The following is a 16,124-nucleotide window of genomic DNA, read 5'->3' on the forward strand; positions in this document are numbered from 1 at the left end:
ATTTATTTGAATATTGGATGATTATCTTTTAGTGACTACACATTTATAATTTGTTATTTCCCTAGTTGTAATATTATTTCCTACAGGGAGAAGTTATTTTTATTTTTTTCTCATAACTTTATTTATTTATTTTTCTTCTTATATTTATTTATTGAATTACTGTGGGAAAAGTTACCAAGCTTTCAGGTTTAAGTCTCGGTAATACAATGATCAAACACCTTTCCCTTCACCAGTACTCATTTTTCATTTTTCACCACCAAGAACCCCAATATACCCCCCTCCCACCCCTCCCAATGCCTGTGAGGCAGAGGATTTCTACTTAACTCTTCTCTACATTGATTACATTCATTATTTTGACAAAAGATGCACCATTATTATTTAGAATTCACCCCCCCCAACAATCATAACTGCTGAAAAGGGATTGTTAAATACTTTGTGTAAACTGCCTTTTAATAGAAATGTCAAAATGTCAGAAGAAGCTGAAGAGAAACCAAATAATCATCAATTTAGTGATAACCAAAAGGCTCTATGTGCCCATGGAATGCTGCAAGTCTAAATAAAATCTCTGGAAAGCCGAACCTGATATCTGAGCCCAGAGATCACCCTCGAAAGGCCAGGGATAATGGACATGATACCATGCATGGGACCGCTGGACTAGAGCCAATACCAAATGGATTCCACAGGACGGTGGAGTGGCTGCTCACCTATGAGATGGTCAGATCAGTTTGAGGCTCTTCATATTCCTGGAGCGAGCAGATGCCATTGGGCTACACTGGCACGCGATTTTTTTTTATTAATTGTGAATGCTAATTAGAATTGCAGATTACCAAGGAAATTGTTGAAAATATTTGCATTGTTTATTAGCAGTTATTCAACAAAGTTCCTCATGTATGAGACAACTCATTTTTTCCCTCTTTCAAGAATCTATTTGTTTAAATTTATTTCCTTGGTTTTTCCAAATTTCCTCTTATACTTTAGATAAACACTGTGGTTTACAAAGATCTTCATGAGGAAAACTTTTTTACGTAAATGAGTGTTAAAATATTATTGATCAAGAAGAAATGCAAAGCATTATGACTGTAAAATATTGGTGACTTACTGGAAAAAATTAAAAAATCACTAGGAAGCACTGATAATACTTGTCATGCATGCGACCGACCCAGATTGAATCTTGGGACCTCAAAGAGTTCCCCAAGTACACGAGGAGTGATATCTGAAGAATAAGCCCTGAGCATTGCTAGATGTGGCAGAAAAAAAAACAGCACAAAAGTCTCTCAGGTGATGTTTAACACATTGAACTTCAGGACAAAATGAAATTAAATAAAAATTCTGAGGTCAGCAATATAATAGAGACTAAGGTTCCTGTCTTCCCCACAGCTGATCCAGTTTACTCTGCTGGAAAACAATTGGTAGGTACTTCAAAACCTGCCAGGAGTAACCCCTGAGCATAGAGCCCAAGGTAAGTCTGATCCCAGCTCTTTGTGACCCCAAACTAAGCAAAACAAGCCTGCTGTGCAGTCTGGCACTTCAGTATTTGTTTATTTGCCTCTTTGTTTATTTGTTTTATGGTGGGAGCACACACCCTACAGTGCTTGGGGGTACTTGCCTGCCTCTGGGCTCAAGGATCACACCTGGCAAACACCTTACAGCCTCCACTATCTCTCTGATGCCAACAGCGCTCAGTTTCTAGTTTATTTATCATTTCTACTTTTCCTACACAAGGATGGGATGTGGAACATGAAGACAATTAAAGAAGGGCTTGCTTCCCCAGAAAGCTAGTTCCCTGAACATGGCATTCCTTGTGACAAAATAGAGCTCTGGGGAATCACTCCCCTCTATGAAAATCCTTTAATCCAGCCCCACCCTATCTCAGGGTGGTTCTCCTGAGCCCTACCCTTAGGATGTATATAAATGCTGTGCTGAGTGCAGGGCAAGCAGTGCCAGGCTGAAGTCTGCATCCTGCAAGGAGAGCAGCTCACCAACAGCACCGAGCACTGTGCAGGGCCAGAATCAGGACCAAGGTGAGTAGTGATCATCACAGTTGTTGCCTTATGTGGGACAGAGGTGGGGCAGAGAGGTCAAACAGTGGGTGGGGGGGATGTGCTTCTTGCTGGGCCAGAGCTTAACTTCACAGCATCTTTCCTGCGCACTTTGTGCAGGTGCTAGGGGGCACCTATTTGACTATCTGGTATCTATTTTCTTTATACTGAGTCCCAGAATTAAGTTCCCTTTTCTCTGATGTGAATGGGGTCATTTTCCCATTCACAGAGAGTTGGCATCTATTAAGCAATATTACTTGAAAGGTAAGGTAAAGGTAAAGGCCCTCCTGTTGATCATCGATTTGCTCGAGCGGGCCCAGTAATGTCTCCATTGAAGAGTCGTTGTTACTGTGTCTGGCATATCGAATACTCTCGGTAGCTTGCAGGGCTCTCCGAGAGGGGCGGAGGAATCGAACTCGGGTCGGCCATGTTGGCCGCTTGTAAGGCGAACACCCTACCGCTGTGCTAATGCATGAGGCTCGAGCAGTTCTATTGGTCTTAGGAGAGTACACTTGGAGAAGCCCTTGAGTCTAGAAGTGTGCTGGTCATCAGAGAGACCCATTCTTAGATGAGCTCAGGACAAATGACTGAGTGTGTAACTGTTTTCCTGGCAGGAGAGAGTCTGAGGGTTTCAACTTTCTGAGGAAAATCACCCCCGACCTGCCCTTCCCGCACCCAAGGATGGAGGAGGTGTCGGCAGCCCTGGCCCAAATGCAGCCAGACCTCATCTGTCACATCTGCCTGGACTACATCAATGACCCCGTCACCATCGACTGTGGCCACAGCTTCTGTGACTCCTGCATCCGCATGTCATGGAAGGACCTGCAGGACACAATCCCTTGTCCCGTGTGCCGGCAGTCCCACCAGGAGATGCGCGTTAGTGCCAACGCCCAGCTGGGCAGGCTGGTGGACCTGGCGATGCTACTGCACAGCTCTGGGAGCAGCGAGATGGCACCGGCAGAGGAGGGCAGTTGTGAGGAGCACAGGCAGGGAGTGAGCCTCTTCTGCGAGGATGACCAGAACCTGGTGTGTTCTCTGTGTGCCCAGGGCCCTGCCCACCAGGGCCACCACATCAGGTCCTTGGCTGAGGCAGCGGCTCATCACAGACAGAGGCTCAGCGGCTGCATTGAGTCCCTGAAGAAGCAGCTGGCAGAGGTGCAGAAGCGAGAAGTCACCCAAGACAGAAACCTCCTGCAGCTGAGAGTGGACGTGGAAAAGCACAGGAGTCAGCTGGCCTCGGAATTTGAGCAGCTCACCCAGTTTGTGGAGCGTGAGCAGGAGGCCTTGCTCTGCAGGCTGGCAGAAGAGGACAAACGCCTGCAGCAGCAGCTCAGGGCCAACCTGGAGGCCTACTCGGACCACATCTGGGCACTGAAAGACCTCAGACGGGATGTGGCCGAGCGGAGCATGATGTCCGAGGAGATGGTGCTGAGGGGCGTGAGGGGCCTGCAGCAGCGCTTGGCAGGCCTGCAGCCCCCGACCGTGCAGCCCCTGCGCTTCAGCCTCCCTCCTCTGTGCTCGGCGCTCAACAGCATCATCCAGAGATTCCGAGAGCGCATCAGCCTGGACCCCAACACGGCCCACCCCAGCCTGCGTGTGTCCCAGGACCTCCAGTCGGTGACCTGCGTGAGGAAAAGGTCCAAAGGGGATGCGGACCCCGAATCCTGTGATGACACCGCCCAGCTGGTGGTCCTGGGCCGGGAGGGCTTCGCCTCTGGCCGCCACTACTGGGAGGTGCAGGTGGGCGCCAAGCCCGAGTGGGCCGTGGGCGTGTGCAGCGTTGCCCCTTTGGCCCAGGCCTCGCATCCCCTGGAGGCTCCCAAGAGATGCTGGACGCTGCAGCTGCTGGACGGCGACTACCTGTCCGTGGGCACGGCGGCCATGCCTCTGGCTCTCAGGGACCAACCCGCGGCCATTGGCGTTTACCTGGATTGGGAGCTGGGCCAGCTTTCCTTCTACAACGCCGCCGACAGGGCTCACCTGCACTCGTTCACCGAGCCCTTTGCTGAAGAGCTCAAGCCATACTTCCGCGTGGGGCCGGACTGTGCCCCTCTGTCTGTGGACTCGGGGAGGGCAGAGGAGGGGTGAGCACACCCTGGGCTTCCCCCCTGCCTCATGTGAACAGCTGGTGGTTTTCTAAATTTAGAATTTTTTGCATCAGGTGTTGATACTTAAGGAAGATGGCGGAAGAAATGTTCCCATTTTGTAACTCTTTATAATGCAAAACCAATTATTTTGTATCTTTATGTCTATTTTTAATAAGAAAAACTTGAAGAACAGACATTTGTAGTTTCATATTTTCTTTCGTCATAAAGTTATTTTCTAATACATTGCAAAATATCCATGTGCACGCTCACTACTTGCTTTTCTCTAGTGCTGGAATGTTCTGCTTGTTCCTGGACACTGTTTGTTTATTCTCAGTGATTATGTATGTTCAACCAATTTTCCTTGATTTTGTAACCCTTTCGGGGTTTTCTCTGAGCATGAAGCAAGCATTATCCCCTAAGGCCAGCTAGGTGAGGCCCAAATACTAAAATAAAGGAGCACTGCATTGCAGTGTCCTCCCATTGTTCATCGATTTACTCGAGTGGGCCCAGTAACGTCTCCATTTTGAGACTTGATGTTACTGTGTTTGGCATATTGAATAGGTCACAGGGAGCTTGCCAGGCTTTGCTGTATGGGTGAGATACTCTGGGTAGCTTGCTGGGCTCTCCAAGAGGGGCGAAGGAATAGATCCTGGGCTGACCGAAAATAAATAAATAAAAGATAAAACAAAACAAGTTCTGAATTTTTGATGAATATATTGTTACAATTACAGACATAATTAGGAAGCAGATAACACACTTTTACACACCCCCCACTCAAGATTGCACCCCTCTGAATGTAGGCACAAGAAAGGTTTGGGGATGATCCCTTCCTTCTTCCTTCCTTGGCTTCTCTGACTCTCACCCTTCCCCCACCCACCCAGTGTGGAAAGCTGGTGGTTTTTTAGATTTCGGGGTGACTGCATAAGTGTTCACTTTCAGTGAACATGGGGGAAAATGATCTCTTTCTCATAATTCTTTTCTTTGGGGGGTCACACCTGGCAATGCAAAGGGGTTACTCCTAGCTCTGCACTCAGGAATCACTCCTGGCGGTACTCGGGGGACCACATGGGATGCTGGGAATCAAACCCGGGTTGGCCGCGTGCAAGGCAAATGCCCCACTCACTGTGATTTTTTTTTTTTTATTATTTATTTATTGAATCACTGTGGGAAAGGTTACAAAGCTTTCAGGTTTAGGTCTCAGTCATGCAAATATCAAACACATTTCCCTTTACCAATACTTATTTTTTACCCTGAAGAACCCCAATAAAACCCCACCCCCCACCCCTCCCCGTCCCTGTGAGGCAGATGAATTCTAGTTAACACTCTATCTGCTTTGATTAGATTCATTGTTTCAATAAAAGATTCACCACTATTATTTAGATTTTACCCCCCCCCCCCAAATCAGACATGCTGAAAAAGCATTGTGAAGTGATTTGCTTTCTACAGCTGGGTTCAAGAATTAAATGTTGGTTTTGGATTTCTGCTATTTTACCTATTGACCCTGGAAGTATTTCTACTGAAAGTCAGATAGTTAAGAAATTGGTTTCTGTGTTCTGGAGTCGTGTCCGTGCTGGAGAGCCGCTCGCGGGGGGCAACCGGTGGCCTCGGTAGGGCGTAAAGGGCGGAGCGAAACGCCCCCCTTCCCATGAGGTTTTAGTCGCCCCCACACTCCCGGCTCATACCTGGCTCTCCACAAGGCTCCCATGTGGCCGCCATCTTTCTTTCCAGAGAGGAAAGGTCGAATGGGGCAACACCCTTTCCCCGCCGGCAGACTTGATGGGCTGGATCAACGCATAGTCCGTTCACTTTTCTGCTCCAAGCTGCTGGGTTCTGCATTAAGTCCTTGTGCTTCTGGGGCCATGGCCGTGCTGGAAAGCCGCTCGTGGGGGGCGACTGGTGACCTCGGTAGGGCGTGAAGGACGGACCGGAACGCCCCCCTTCCCATGAGGTTTTAGTCGCCCCCACACCCCCGGCTCGTACCTGCTGTCCACAAGGCTCCCATGCGGCCGCCATCTTTCTTTCCAGAGGGAGGAGGGCGGAAGGGAGAAACACCCTTTCCCCTCTGGGCAGAAATGATTGCCTGGATTAACGCATAGTCCTTTCACTTTTCTGCTCCAAGCTGCTGGGTTCTGCATTAAGCCCTTGTGCTTCTGGGGCTGTGGCCGTGCTGGAGAGCCGCTCGTGGGGGGCAACTGGTGACCTCGGTAGGGCATGAAGGACGGACCGGAACGCCCCCCTTCCCATGAGGTTTTAGTCGCCCCCACACTCCCGGCTCATACCTGCTGTCCACAAGGCTCCCATGTGGCCGCCATCTTTCTTTCCAGAGAGGAGAGGGCGAATGGGGCAACACCCTTTCCCCTCTGGCAGACTTGATGGCCTGGATCAACGCATAGTCCGTTCACTTTTCTGCTCCAAGCTGCTGGGTTCTGCATTAAGTCCTTGTGTTTCTGGGGCCGTGGCTGTGCTGGAGAGCCGCTCATGTGGGGTGACTGGTGACCTCGGTAGGGCGTGAAGGACGGACCAGAACGCCCCCCTTCCCATGAGGTTTTAGTCGCCCCCACACCCCCGGCTCGTACCTGCTGTCCACAAGGCTCCCATGCGGCCGCCATCCTTCTTTCCAGAGAAGAGAGGGCGAATGGGGCAACACCCTTTCCCCTCCGGCAGACTTGATGGCCTGGATTAACGCATAGTCCTTTCACTTTTCTGCTCCAAGCTGCCGGGTTCTGCATTAAGTCCTTGTGCTTCTGGGACTGTGGCCGTGCTGGGGAGCCGCTCGTGGGGGGCAACTGTTGACCTCGGTAGGGCGTGAAGGACAGACCGGAACGCCCCCCTTCTCGTGAGGTTTTAGTCGCCCCCACACCCCCGGCTCATACCTGCTGTCCACAAGGCTCCCATGCGGCCGCCATCCTTCTTTCCAGAGAAGAGAGGGCGAATGGGGCAACACCCTTTCCCCTCTGGGCAGAAATGATGGCCTGGGTTAACTCATCGTCCGTTCACTTTTCTGCTCTAAGCTGCTGGGTTCTGCATTAAGTCCTTGTGCTTCTGGGGCCGTGGCTGTGCTAGAGAGCCGCTCATGTGGGGTGACTGGTGACCTCGGTAGGGCGTGAAGGACGGACTGGAACGCCCCCCTTCCCATGAGGTTTTAGTCGCCCCCACACCCCCGGCTCGTACCTGCTGTCCACAAGGCTCCCATGTGGCCGCCATCTTTCTTTCCAGAGGGAGGAGGGCAGAAGGGAGCAACACCCTTTCCCCTCTGGGCAGAAATGATTGCCTGGATTAATGCATAGTCCTTTCACTTTTCTGCTCCAAGCTGCTGGGTTCTGCATTAAGCCCTTGTGCTTCTGGGGCTGTGGCCGTGCTGGAGAGCCGCTCGTGGGGGGCAACTGGTGACCTCGGTAGGGCGTGAAGGACGGACCAGAACGCCCCCCTTCCCATGAGGTTTTAGTCGCCCCCACACTCCCGGCTCATACCTGCTGTCCACAAGGCTCCCATGCGGCCGCCATCCTTCTTTCCAGAGAAGAGAGGGCGAATGGGGCAACACCCTTTCCCCTCCAGCAGACTTGATGGCCTGGATTAACGCATAGTCCTTTCACTTTTCTGCTCCAAGCTGCCGGGTTCTGCATTAAGTCCTTGTGCTTCTGGGGCCATGGCCGTGCTGGAAAGCCGCTCGTGGGGGGCGACTGGTGACCTCGGTAGGGCGTAAAGGACGGACCGGAACGCCCCCCTTCCCATGAGGTTTTAGTCGCCCCCACACCCCCGGCTCGTACCTGCTGTCCACAAGGCTCCCATGCGGCCGCCATCTTTCTTTCCAGAGGGAGGAGGGCGGAAGGGAGAAACACCCTTTCCCCTCTGGGCAGAAATGATTGCCTGGATTAACGCATAGTCCTTTCACTTTTCTGCTCCAAGCTGCTGGGTTCTGCATTAAGCCCTTGTGCTTCTGGGGCTGTGGCCGTGCTGGAGAGCCGCTCGTGGGGGGCAACTGGTGACCTCGGTAGGGCATGAAGGACGGACCGGAACGCCCCCCTTCCCATGAGGTTTTAGTCGCCCCCACACTCCCGGCTCATACCTGCTGTCCACAAGGCTCCCATGTGGCCGCCATCTTTCTTTCCAGAGAGGAGAGGGCGAATGGGGCAACACCCTTTCCCCTCTGGCAGACTTGATGGCCTGGATCAACGCATAGTCCGTTCACTTTTCTGCTCCAAGCTGCTGGGTTCTGCATTAAGTCCTTGTGTTTCTGGGGCCGTGGCTGTGCTGGAGAGCCGCTCATGTGGGGTGACTGGTGACCTCGGTAGGGCGTGAAGGACGGACCAGAACGCCCCCCTTCCCATGAGGTTTTAGTCGCCCCCACACCCCCGGCTCGTACCTGCTGTCCACAAGGCTCCCATGCGGCCGCCATCCTTCTTTCCAGAGAAGAGAGGGCGAATGGGGCAACACCCTTTCCCCTCCGGCAGACTTGATGGCCTGGATTAACGCATAGTCCTTTCACTTTTCTGCTCCAAGCTGCCGGGTTCTGCATTAAGTCCTTGTGCTTCTGGGACTGTGGCCGTGCTGGGGAGCCGCTCGTGGGGCGCAACTGTTGACCTCGGTAGGGCGTGAAGGACAGACCGGAACGCCCCCCTTCTCGTGAGGTTTTAGTCGCCCCCACACCCCCGGCTCATACCTGCTGTCCACAAGGCTCCCATGCGGCCGCCATCCTTCTTTCCAGAGAAGAGAGGGCGAATGGGGCAACACCCTTTCCCCTCTGGGCAGAAATGATGGCCTGGGTTAACTCATCGTCCGTTCACTTTTCTGCTCTAAGCTGCTGGGTTCTGCATTAAGTCCTTGTGCTTCTGGGGCCGTGGCTGTGCTAGAGAGCCGCTCATGTGGGGTGACTGGTGACCTCGGTAGGGCGTGAAGGACGGACTGGAACGCCCCCCTTCCCATGAGGTTTTAGTCGCCCCCACACCCCCGGCTCGTACCTGCTGTCCACAAGGCTCCCATGTGGCCGCCATCTTTCTTTCCAGAGGGAGGAGGGCAGAAGGGAGCAACACCCTTTCCCCTCTGGGCAGAAATGATTGCCTGGATTAATGCATAGTCCTTTCACTTTTCTGCTCCAAGCTGCTGGGTTCTGCATTAAGCCCTTGTGCTTCTGGGGCTGTGGCCGTGCTGGAGAGCCGCTCGTGGGGGGCAACTGGTGACCTCGGTAGGGCGTGAAGGACGGACCAGAACGCCCCCCTTCCCATGAGGTTTTAGTCGCCCCCATACCCCCGGCTCATACCTGCTGTCCACAAGGCTCCCATGCGGCCGCCATCCTTCTTTCCAGAGAAGAGAGGGCGAATGGGGCAACACCCTTTCCCCTCCAGCAGACTTGATGGCCTGGATTAACGCATAGTCCTTTCACTTTTCTGCTCCAAGCTGCCGGGTTCTGCATTAAGTCCTTGTGCTTCTGGGACTGTGGCCGTGCTGGGGAGCCGCTCGTGGGGGGCAACTGTTGACTTCGGTAGGGCGTGAAGGACAGACCGGAACGCCCCCCTTCTCGTGAGGTTTTAGTCGCCCCCCCACACCCCCGGCTCATACCTGCTGTCCACAAGGCTCCCATGTGGCCGCCATCCTTCTTTCCAGAGAAGAGAGGGCGAATGGGGCAACACCCTTTCCCCTCTGGGCAGAAATGATGGCCTGGGTTAACTCATCGTCCGTTCACTTTTCTGCTCTAAGCTGCTGGGTTCTGCATTAAGTCCTTGTGTTTCTGGGGCTGTGGCCGTGCTCCAAACTTAACTCTGATTTTCAGGGAGAAAGATTGGGTGGTTTACTTCTCATTGATCACTTTGTATAAAGAGAGATGTCGCGCGGGTATGGGGCCGTGCGGTTTTGAGGAAAAGTCCTAGTTCCCGCATACTCGAGCTGTGTTTGTAGAGGCTTCTGGTCACCGGGGTTCCATCTGGGGGAGGCGGGATGCGGCACCTACTCCATCTGGAACTTGCCGGTGATCTCGGCTCTTTTTGGAACCTGTTTTTTCTTTTTTTTTTTCCTCCGGGATCCCGCACCCTCCATGTGTTCCTTCTCTTATGCTGAACGCTTCAAAGCCTCACTGTGCTTTTACTCCAGCCCTTCTTTTTCACAATTCTACAAATTTGTAGAATTTGTAGAACTGTAGTAAAAGTACTACAAATTTGGTAAATGTGTATCCTTATTTCTATTTCTAATAAAATAAAATTTTATTTCAAACGTTTTCCCCCTTTCAATAGAAAGATGTGCTAAATGTCATTTCAAATGCCTCATGTCCACTCCTGCTAATTAGTTTGTTATCTCTAGAGTGTAAAGGTTTCACTTGCACACAGGTTTGTATTGTCTTAGAGCATATGTATGTTTAACCAATTTCCCTCAATTATGTAACACTCCAGGATGGAACTTCTGAGCATGGAACAAGGACTATCCCCCAAGCCCTTCTCAGCCCAGTTCAAATACTAAAATAAATAAAAGATAAGAGACAGAAAGTTTTAATTTCAATATATTTGCTGCATAATAGGAGACTAACACCTAAGGATAGTAGAGATAAGGGCCAAGAGGATCGCTCCACAGCTTGGAAGCTGATCTTATGTGCTGGGGGAAAAGGCAGCTGGGATAGAGAAGGGATCGGTAAGTAAATGATGCTTTGAGGGCTCGCTCGTGATGGGAGATGTGTGTGGAAAGTAGACTATGGACCAAATATGATGGCTGCTTCGTACCTGTATTGCAAACCATAACACCCGAGAAAGGATAGAGGAGAGAGAGAGAGAGAGAGAGAGAGAGAGAGAGAGAGAGAGAGAGAGAGAGAGAGAGAATGCACCTGCCACAGAGACATAGGGTGGGGGTGGTGGGAGGGACATGTCTGTCATTTGTAGGTTCAGGTGCTCTCATTAGTTTTTCTAATAACTCATAAGTATTTTATTTATCATATAGCCTCATTTCAAATCTGTTTTTAAAGAAACCCACAAATGCTGATTTAACTTCAATATGTGATGATCATTCTTTTTTTACGTTTAATTTATTGTTTTTTTACATTGGTGATAGAGAATGGGCACTGGTGGAGGGTACTCAAACATTGTATGACTGAAACGCACTGTAGCACTGTTCTCCCATTATTCATCAATTTGCTTGAGCGGGCCCAGTAACGTATCTATTGTGAGACTTGTTACTCTGTTTGGCATGTCGAATACATCCTGGGTAGCTTGTCAGACTTTCCTGTATGGGCGAGATATTCTTGGTAGCTTGCCGGGCTCTCTAAGAGCGGTGGAGGAATCGAACCCAGGTTGGCCTGGTCAGCCACATGCAAGGCAAATGCCCTACCTTCTGTGCTATCGCTCCAGCCCAAGAAAATTTGTAAGTCTGTTAAAAAATAAATAAAAATAAAAAATATGTATTTGCTGTATATACATAGAGAATTTGGACTAAAATAACTTACACTGTCTGAGTTCTACCATTCAGAACTGATTGGTCAAAGATCAATCTAAGTAATCATTCTTCCTCTGATGGACACGTCTGTCATTTGTAGGTTTAGGTGCTCTCATTAGTTTTTCTAATAATTCTTAAGTATTTTATTTATCATATAGCATCATTTCAAATCTGTTTTTTTTAAAAAAAAAACCCACAAATGGTGATTTAACTTCAACATGTGGAGATCATTCCTTTTTTAATTTAATTTTATTTATTGCTTTTTTACATTTTTTTAATTAGTGAATCACTGTGAGGTACAGTTACATACTTACAAACTTTTGTACTTAAAGTTTCAGTCATACAATGTTCTAATACCCATCCCTCCACCAGTGCCCATTCTCCAACACCAATGATCCAAAGGATCCCTCTCACCACCCCCACCCCACCCCCACTTCCCCACCCTGCCTCTGTGGCAGGGCATTCCCTTTTGTTCTTTCTTTCCTTTTGGTTGTTGTTGTAGTTTGCAATAGAGACAATGAGTGACCATTGTGTTTGATCTATAGTCTACACTGGGCACACATCTCCCAACCCGCATTTACTTGGTGCTCCCTTCTCTATCTGAGCTGCCTTTCCCCCCAGCATTTGATGCCAACTTCCAAGCTGTGGAGTAAACCTCCTGGTCCTTGTCTCTACGATTCTTGGGTGTTAGTCTCCCATTCTGTTACTTTATATTCCACAGATGAGTGCAGTTTGCTTCATTATTTTCATTTCCCTTTAGTAAGAATGGCCGATAGGGGGCTCCCAGGGATTGAGTTCTTCGGAATTAATACAAACAAGATGAGACTGAAGAAGTTACTGTTACTGGCCCTAGAGTGGCAAGACTCAATACTGCCTGATCCACTTTTTTGAACGTAGGAAGTGAGGTCTGATGAGACTTTAATTGACCCCAGAAAAAGCCCAGAGGAGCTTGGAGCCCTTGCAGAGAAGCTCCACCATGAGCAATGGTTGTGGTAAGCACATGAAGGAGAGACATCAAAAGTCTCAGGCTCTTTTTTGACAATAGTGTAGCAGTGAACAGACTTATCTAGGTAGAAAAGCTGCCTTGGGGCAGCCTAGGAGAAAACCTATAAAATTACTACAAAATTGTGAAGACAAATGCGTGCCTCCTCTCATCATCACCTCAGGTGTTGCTCTCAGCTCTCCTCAGAGAAGTCAGATTCTGTCTCCTCTTTTTATTTCTCACATTCTCTAGATAAAACTATTGTACTACCAAAATGGTGATTTGGAGGAAATGATATAAATATAACTTGAAAGTGACTTGGAAAATTATATAAATGTAAATTAAAACTTGTTGTTTTTGGCTTAGTCCTGGATTCTGTTCTTAGGGATCCTTCCTGTCATTTAGAGTGATGGGGTCAATCCTAGGTTGTCAGTGTGCAAGACCAGTACTTTACCCACTATTCACTCCTATTCACTCTTTATAGCTCCTAAAGCGTTTCTTAGTGCTACCATGTAGTCTATCAAATTAACATTTTGTAAATCCAGGCATTGTCTACATTTACCTATTCCTCGCTGTCACTGTCACTCTCCTCCCGTTGTTCATCAATTTGTTCCAGCGGGCCTGGTAACATTGTGAGTCTTGTTGTTACTGTGTTTGGCATATTGAATATGTCACAGGTAGCTTGCCAGGCTTTGCCATGCAGGTGAGATACTCTCAGTAGCTTGTCAGGCTCTCCACAAGGGGCGGAGAAATTGAACTCGGGTAGGCCTGGTTGGCCGAGTGCAAGGCCCTACCTGCTGTGTTATCACTCCAACCCACCTATTCCTCATATATGTTTATTTTTCTCTTTCATATCTGCTTGTAATGTTTCAGGTGGGATAGAATAGGAAAATTTTACTGAAGTTCCAGTTATGTTTTCTCTGCAGTGAAAATCAATTCAAGAGACAGTGTGGTAAGTGGAAAATGAACTTGATTGTCAACAAACTGGCAAGTTGGAAAATGACAAACCCAGGTCCTCAAAGTTATCACCCTGTCTTATAGTCAAGAGAAAGGATTTTTGTAGAAAAATTTTGGATTTTGTAGAAAAAAGGAAGGATTTCTCAGTGACAGATGGGTCAGAGTATCAATAAACACCCTGGTATTTGTTAAATTTCCAGTGAGTTGTTGGCAAAACCAAGAGTTCTCATTCCAGTGCTCAAAGGTTTTACTCAGTCCTGACTCATTTAGGCACCGCTCCCATTGACCAAAGAAGGTAGAGAGTAAAGTTGCAGAATCCCATATCATGGCTACTAGCTCTCTTCTCCCCTGTTCACATAAGTCACTTGTAACAGTTCAAATGAAAAATAGTGATATAAAATAAAAAATATATGCAACAAGCTATCCTACGGATTTTGGAAATTTGCATAGAAATGTGTTACAAAGAAGCTAAGTAAATTATCTGCATCCTCAATTAGGGTTTATTCTATTGTTCCATTCCCTACTTTCAAAATCTAGAGGAAATTTTAAGTGCTGTCTTACAAGTGGAACTCAAGTTTAGAAGTCAGGAAGTCATTCCACTCATAGACAGAAAGAGGCATCCATAACCAATAACAAGATTGGAAGGCTGAGGAGCTTCATGGGAGACTAAGTTCTGTGTTTCTAAGAATGCCAGTCCTGAGTTCCGTGCTTATTGCTCAGAGTTCTTTAAAGCATTTATTCTGCATGAAGGAACTCCATGTTTGAGCCCTAGTACTGCTTGTCGTTGAGTAGTGCCAAAAGTGACCCTAATAAGGGACAGGATGGGAAGGAAACATCAGTCCTATTTGGTTAGATCTTTACCATTATGGTCTCATTTACTTAAGTTAACCCCTAAATACCCCAAATATCATCACATTGACATAAATTGCTTAAACATGTGAATTTGGCATCAGAGTTTGAATAGACATCTCAGTCTATAAACAGTAAATGATAAATTGTATCAAATTTCTTCCCATCTTGATGACCATTTAGTTTTATATATTTCTATTAGTTGACACTTTGATTTGATTAATCAACTATGTCTGTTATTAAACTCATTTATATCCATATATGGAGCCTTGTGTTAGAAACAATTAGATAGGAACCCAAGAAAAAAAATCAAGAGAACTTTTAATATCAAAATAAGAATGAATCCTTTAGGAGAAGGAAAGGAGAAGATATGTACATAGGGGTGCATTGGACCCTCAACTTGTGGAAAATATTTATTAATATGCAGGGATCTATTAAGATTATGATTATGCCATGATTTTCTCTCAATTATACCCAAGTCTTTGAATTCACTCTTGTTTTACAGCATCTTTGCTTTGTTTGCTGTTTTTCTCTGCTCGTTTTGTGGTGCTGGAGATTGAACCTACAACTTCACCAAGTGCAAAGGAAGCACTGTACCACTGAGCTGCATCCCAGTCCATGTTTTGATGTATCTTTTCATAAGAAATGTTTGAGCCATAGTAAATATGAAACAATATTTTAAAATATTAAAAACATTTATGTAGTTTGACTTTTATTAAAATTTGGGCACCTAGGTACATTATTACCAAAACAGGCAATATTGATGTATAGAGTTCCTGTACCACATCACCACAAAATAAAATGGAATATGCAAAAAATGGTGGGAGGAAGTTGACACTGGCGGTGGGACTAGCGCTGAAATATTATATGTATAAAACTGTAACAATAACTTTGTAAATCACAGCTTTTTGATTAAATTAAAAAAATTTAAATCAGGAAAAATAAAATTAAAATAAGGACCATGAAATGTGGAGCCTCCACACCCCTCCCCAGTAGTAACTGAATCATAGTTTAACATTCTGATATTTAATTCTAATGTGAGTTAACCCCTTCAGAGTGCCAAAGTGGTGTTTGGGCTATTTCTTTGTTATAAACTTTAAATTCAAGGGTGTGATGAAAAATCAGAAAAAAAGAGAAAATGATGTGGGGGCGAGGTGGGATATGGTAAATAAGACAAGGTGTAAGGTATTTATCTCACATGCAGTCTACTCAGGTTTTGTTCCTGAGCACAGAGACCGGAGTAAGTCCTGAATACAGTCAGATATGGCCCAACAACCCTCACAGTCGTTATATATATTTTTTACTACTTTAAGGAGCTGGAAAGAGTACAATGGATGTGATGCTTGCCTTGCATGCACCTGAGTTGTATTGTTTTCTCAGCACCCATATATATACTCCCTAGAACTCTGCCAGGAGCTATTCCTGAGTGCACAGCTAGGAGTAATTCCTAAGCACTTCAGTGTGGAGCCCAAGACAAAAATAAACAATGAATGTATAAAATTAGACTTTAAGCTCAGACATTTTATGACTTTATAAAGTTTTATTAATCATACGATGAGCCCTTTAAAATGAAAGGGAGGAAATCAGGACATGTCTTGATTTGTTCTTGCAGTTAAAAAGAGAGTATCTGGGCTGGAGCGATAGCATAGCAGCTAGGGTGTTTGCCTTGCAAGCGGCCAACCCAGGTTCTATTCCCAGCATCCCATATGACCCCCTGAGCACTGCCAGGAGTAATTCTTGAGTGCAGAGCCAGGAGTAACCCTTGTGCATTGCCGAGTGTGACCAAAAAAAAAAGCAGAG

General features: G+C 47.4%; 1 protein-coding gene across 1 annotated transcript; it reads left to right on the forward strand.

Annotated features, from left to right (window-relative positions):
• The first annotated feature begins 2,720 nt into the window (after positions 1 to 2,720).
• On the forward strand, positions 2,721 to 4,127 carry LOC130028152 (tripartite motif-containing protein 75-like). Its single transcript, XM_056118860.1, has one exon. The coding sequence runs from the start codon at positions 2,721 to 2,723 to the stop codon at positions 4,125 to 4,127; it is 1,407 nt and encodes a 468-aa protein (XP_055974835.1).
• The last annotated feature ends 11,997 nt before the right edge of the window (positions 4,128 to 16,124 follow it).

The sequence above is a fragment of the Sorex fumeus genome, unplaced genomic scaffold, assembly GCF_029834395.1.
Source record: "Sorex fumeus unplaced genomic scaffold, SorFum_2.1 ptg000039l, whole genome shotgun sequence".
Taxonomy (NCBI): domain Eukaryota; kingdom Metazoa; phylum Chordata; class Mammalia; order Eulipotyphla; family Soricidae; genus Sorex; species Sorex fumeus.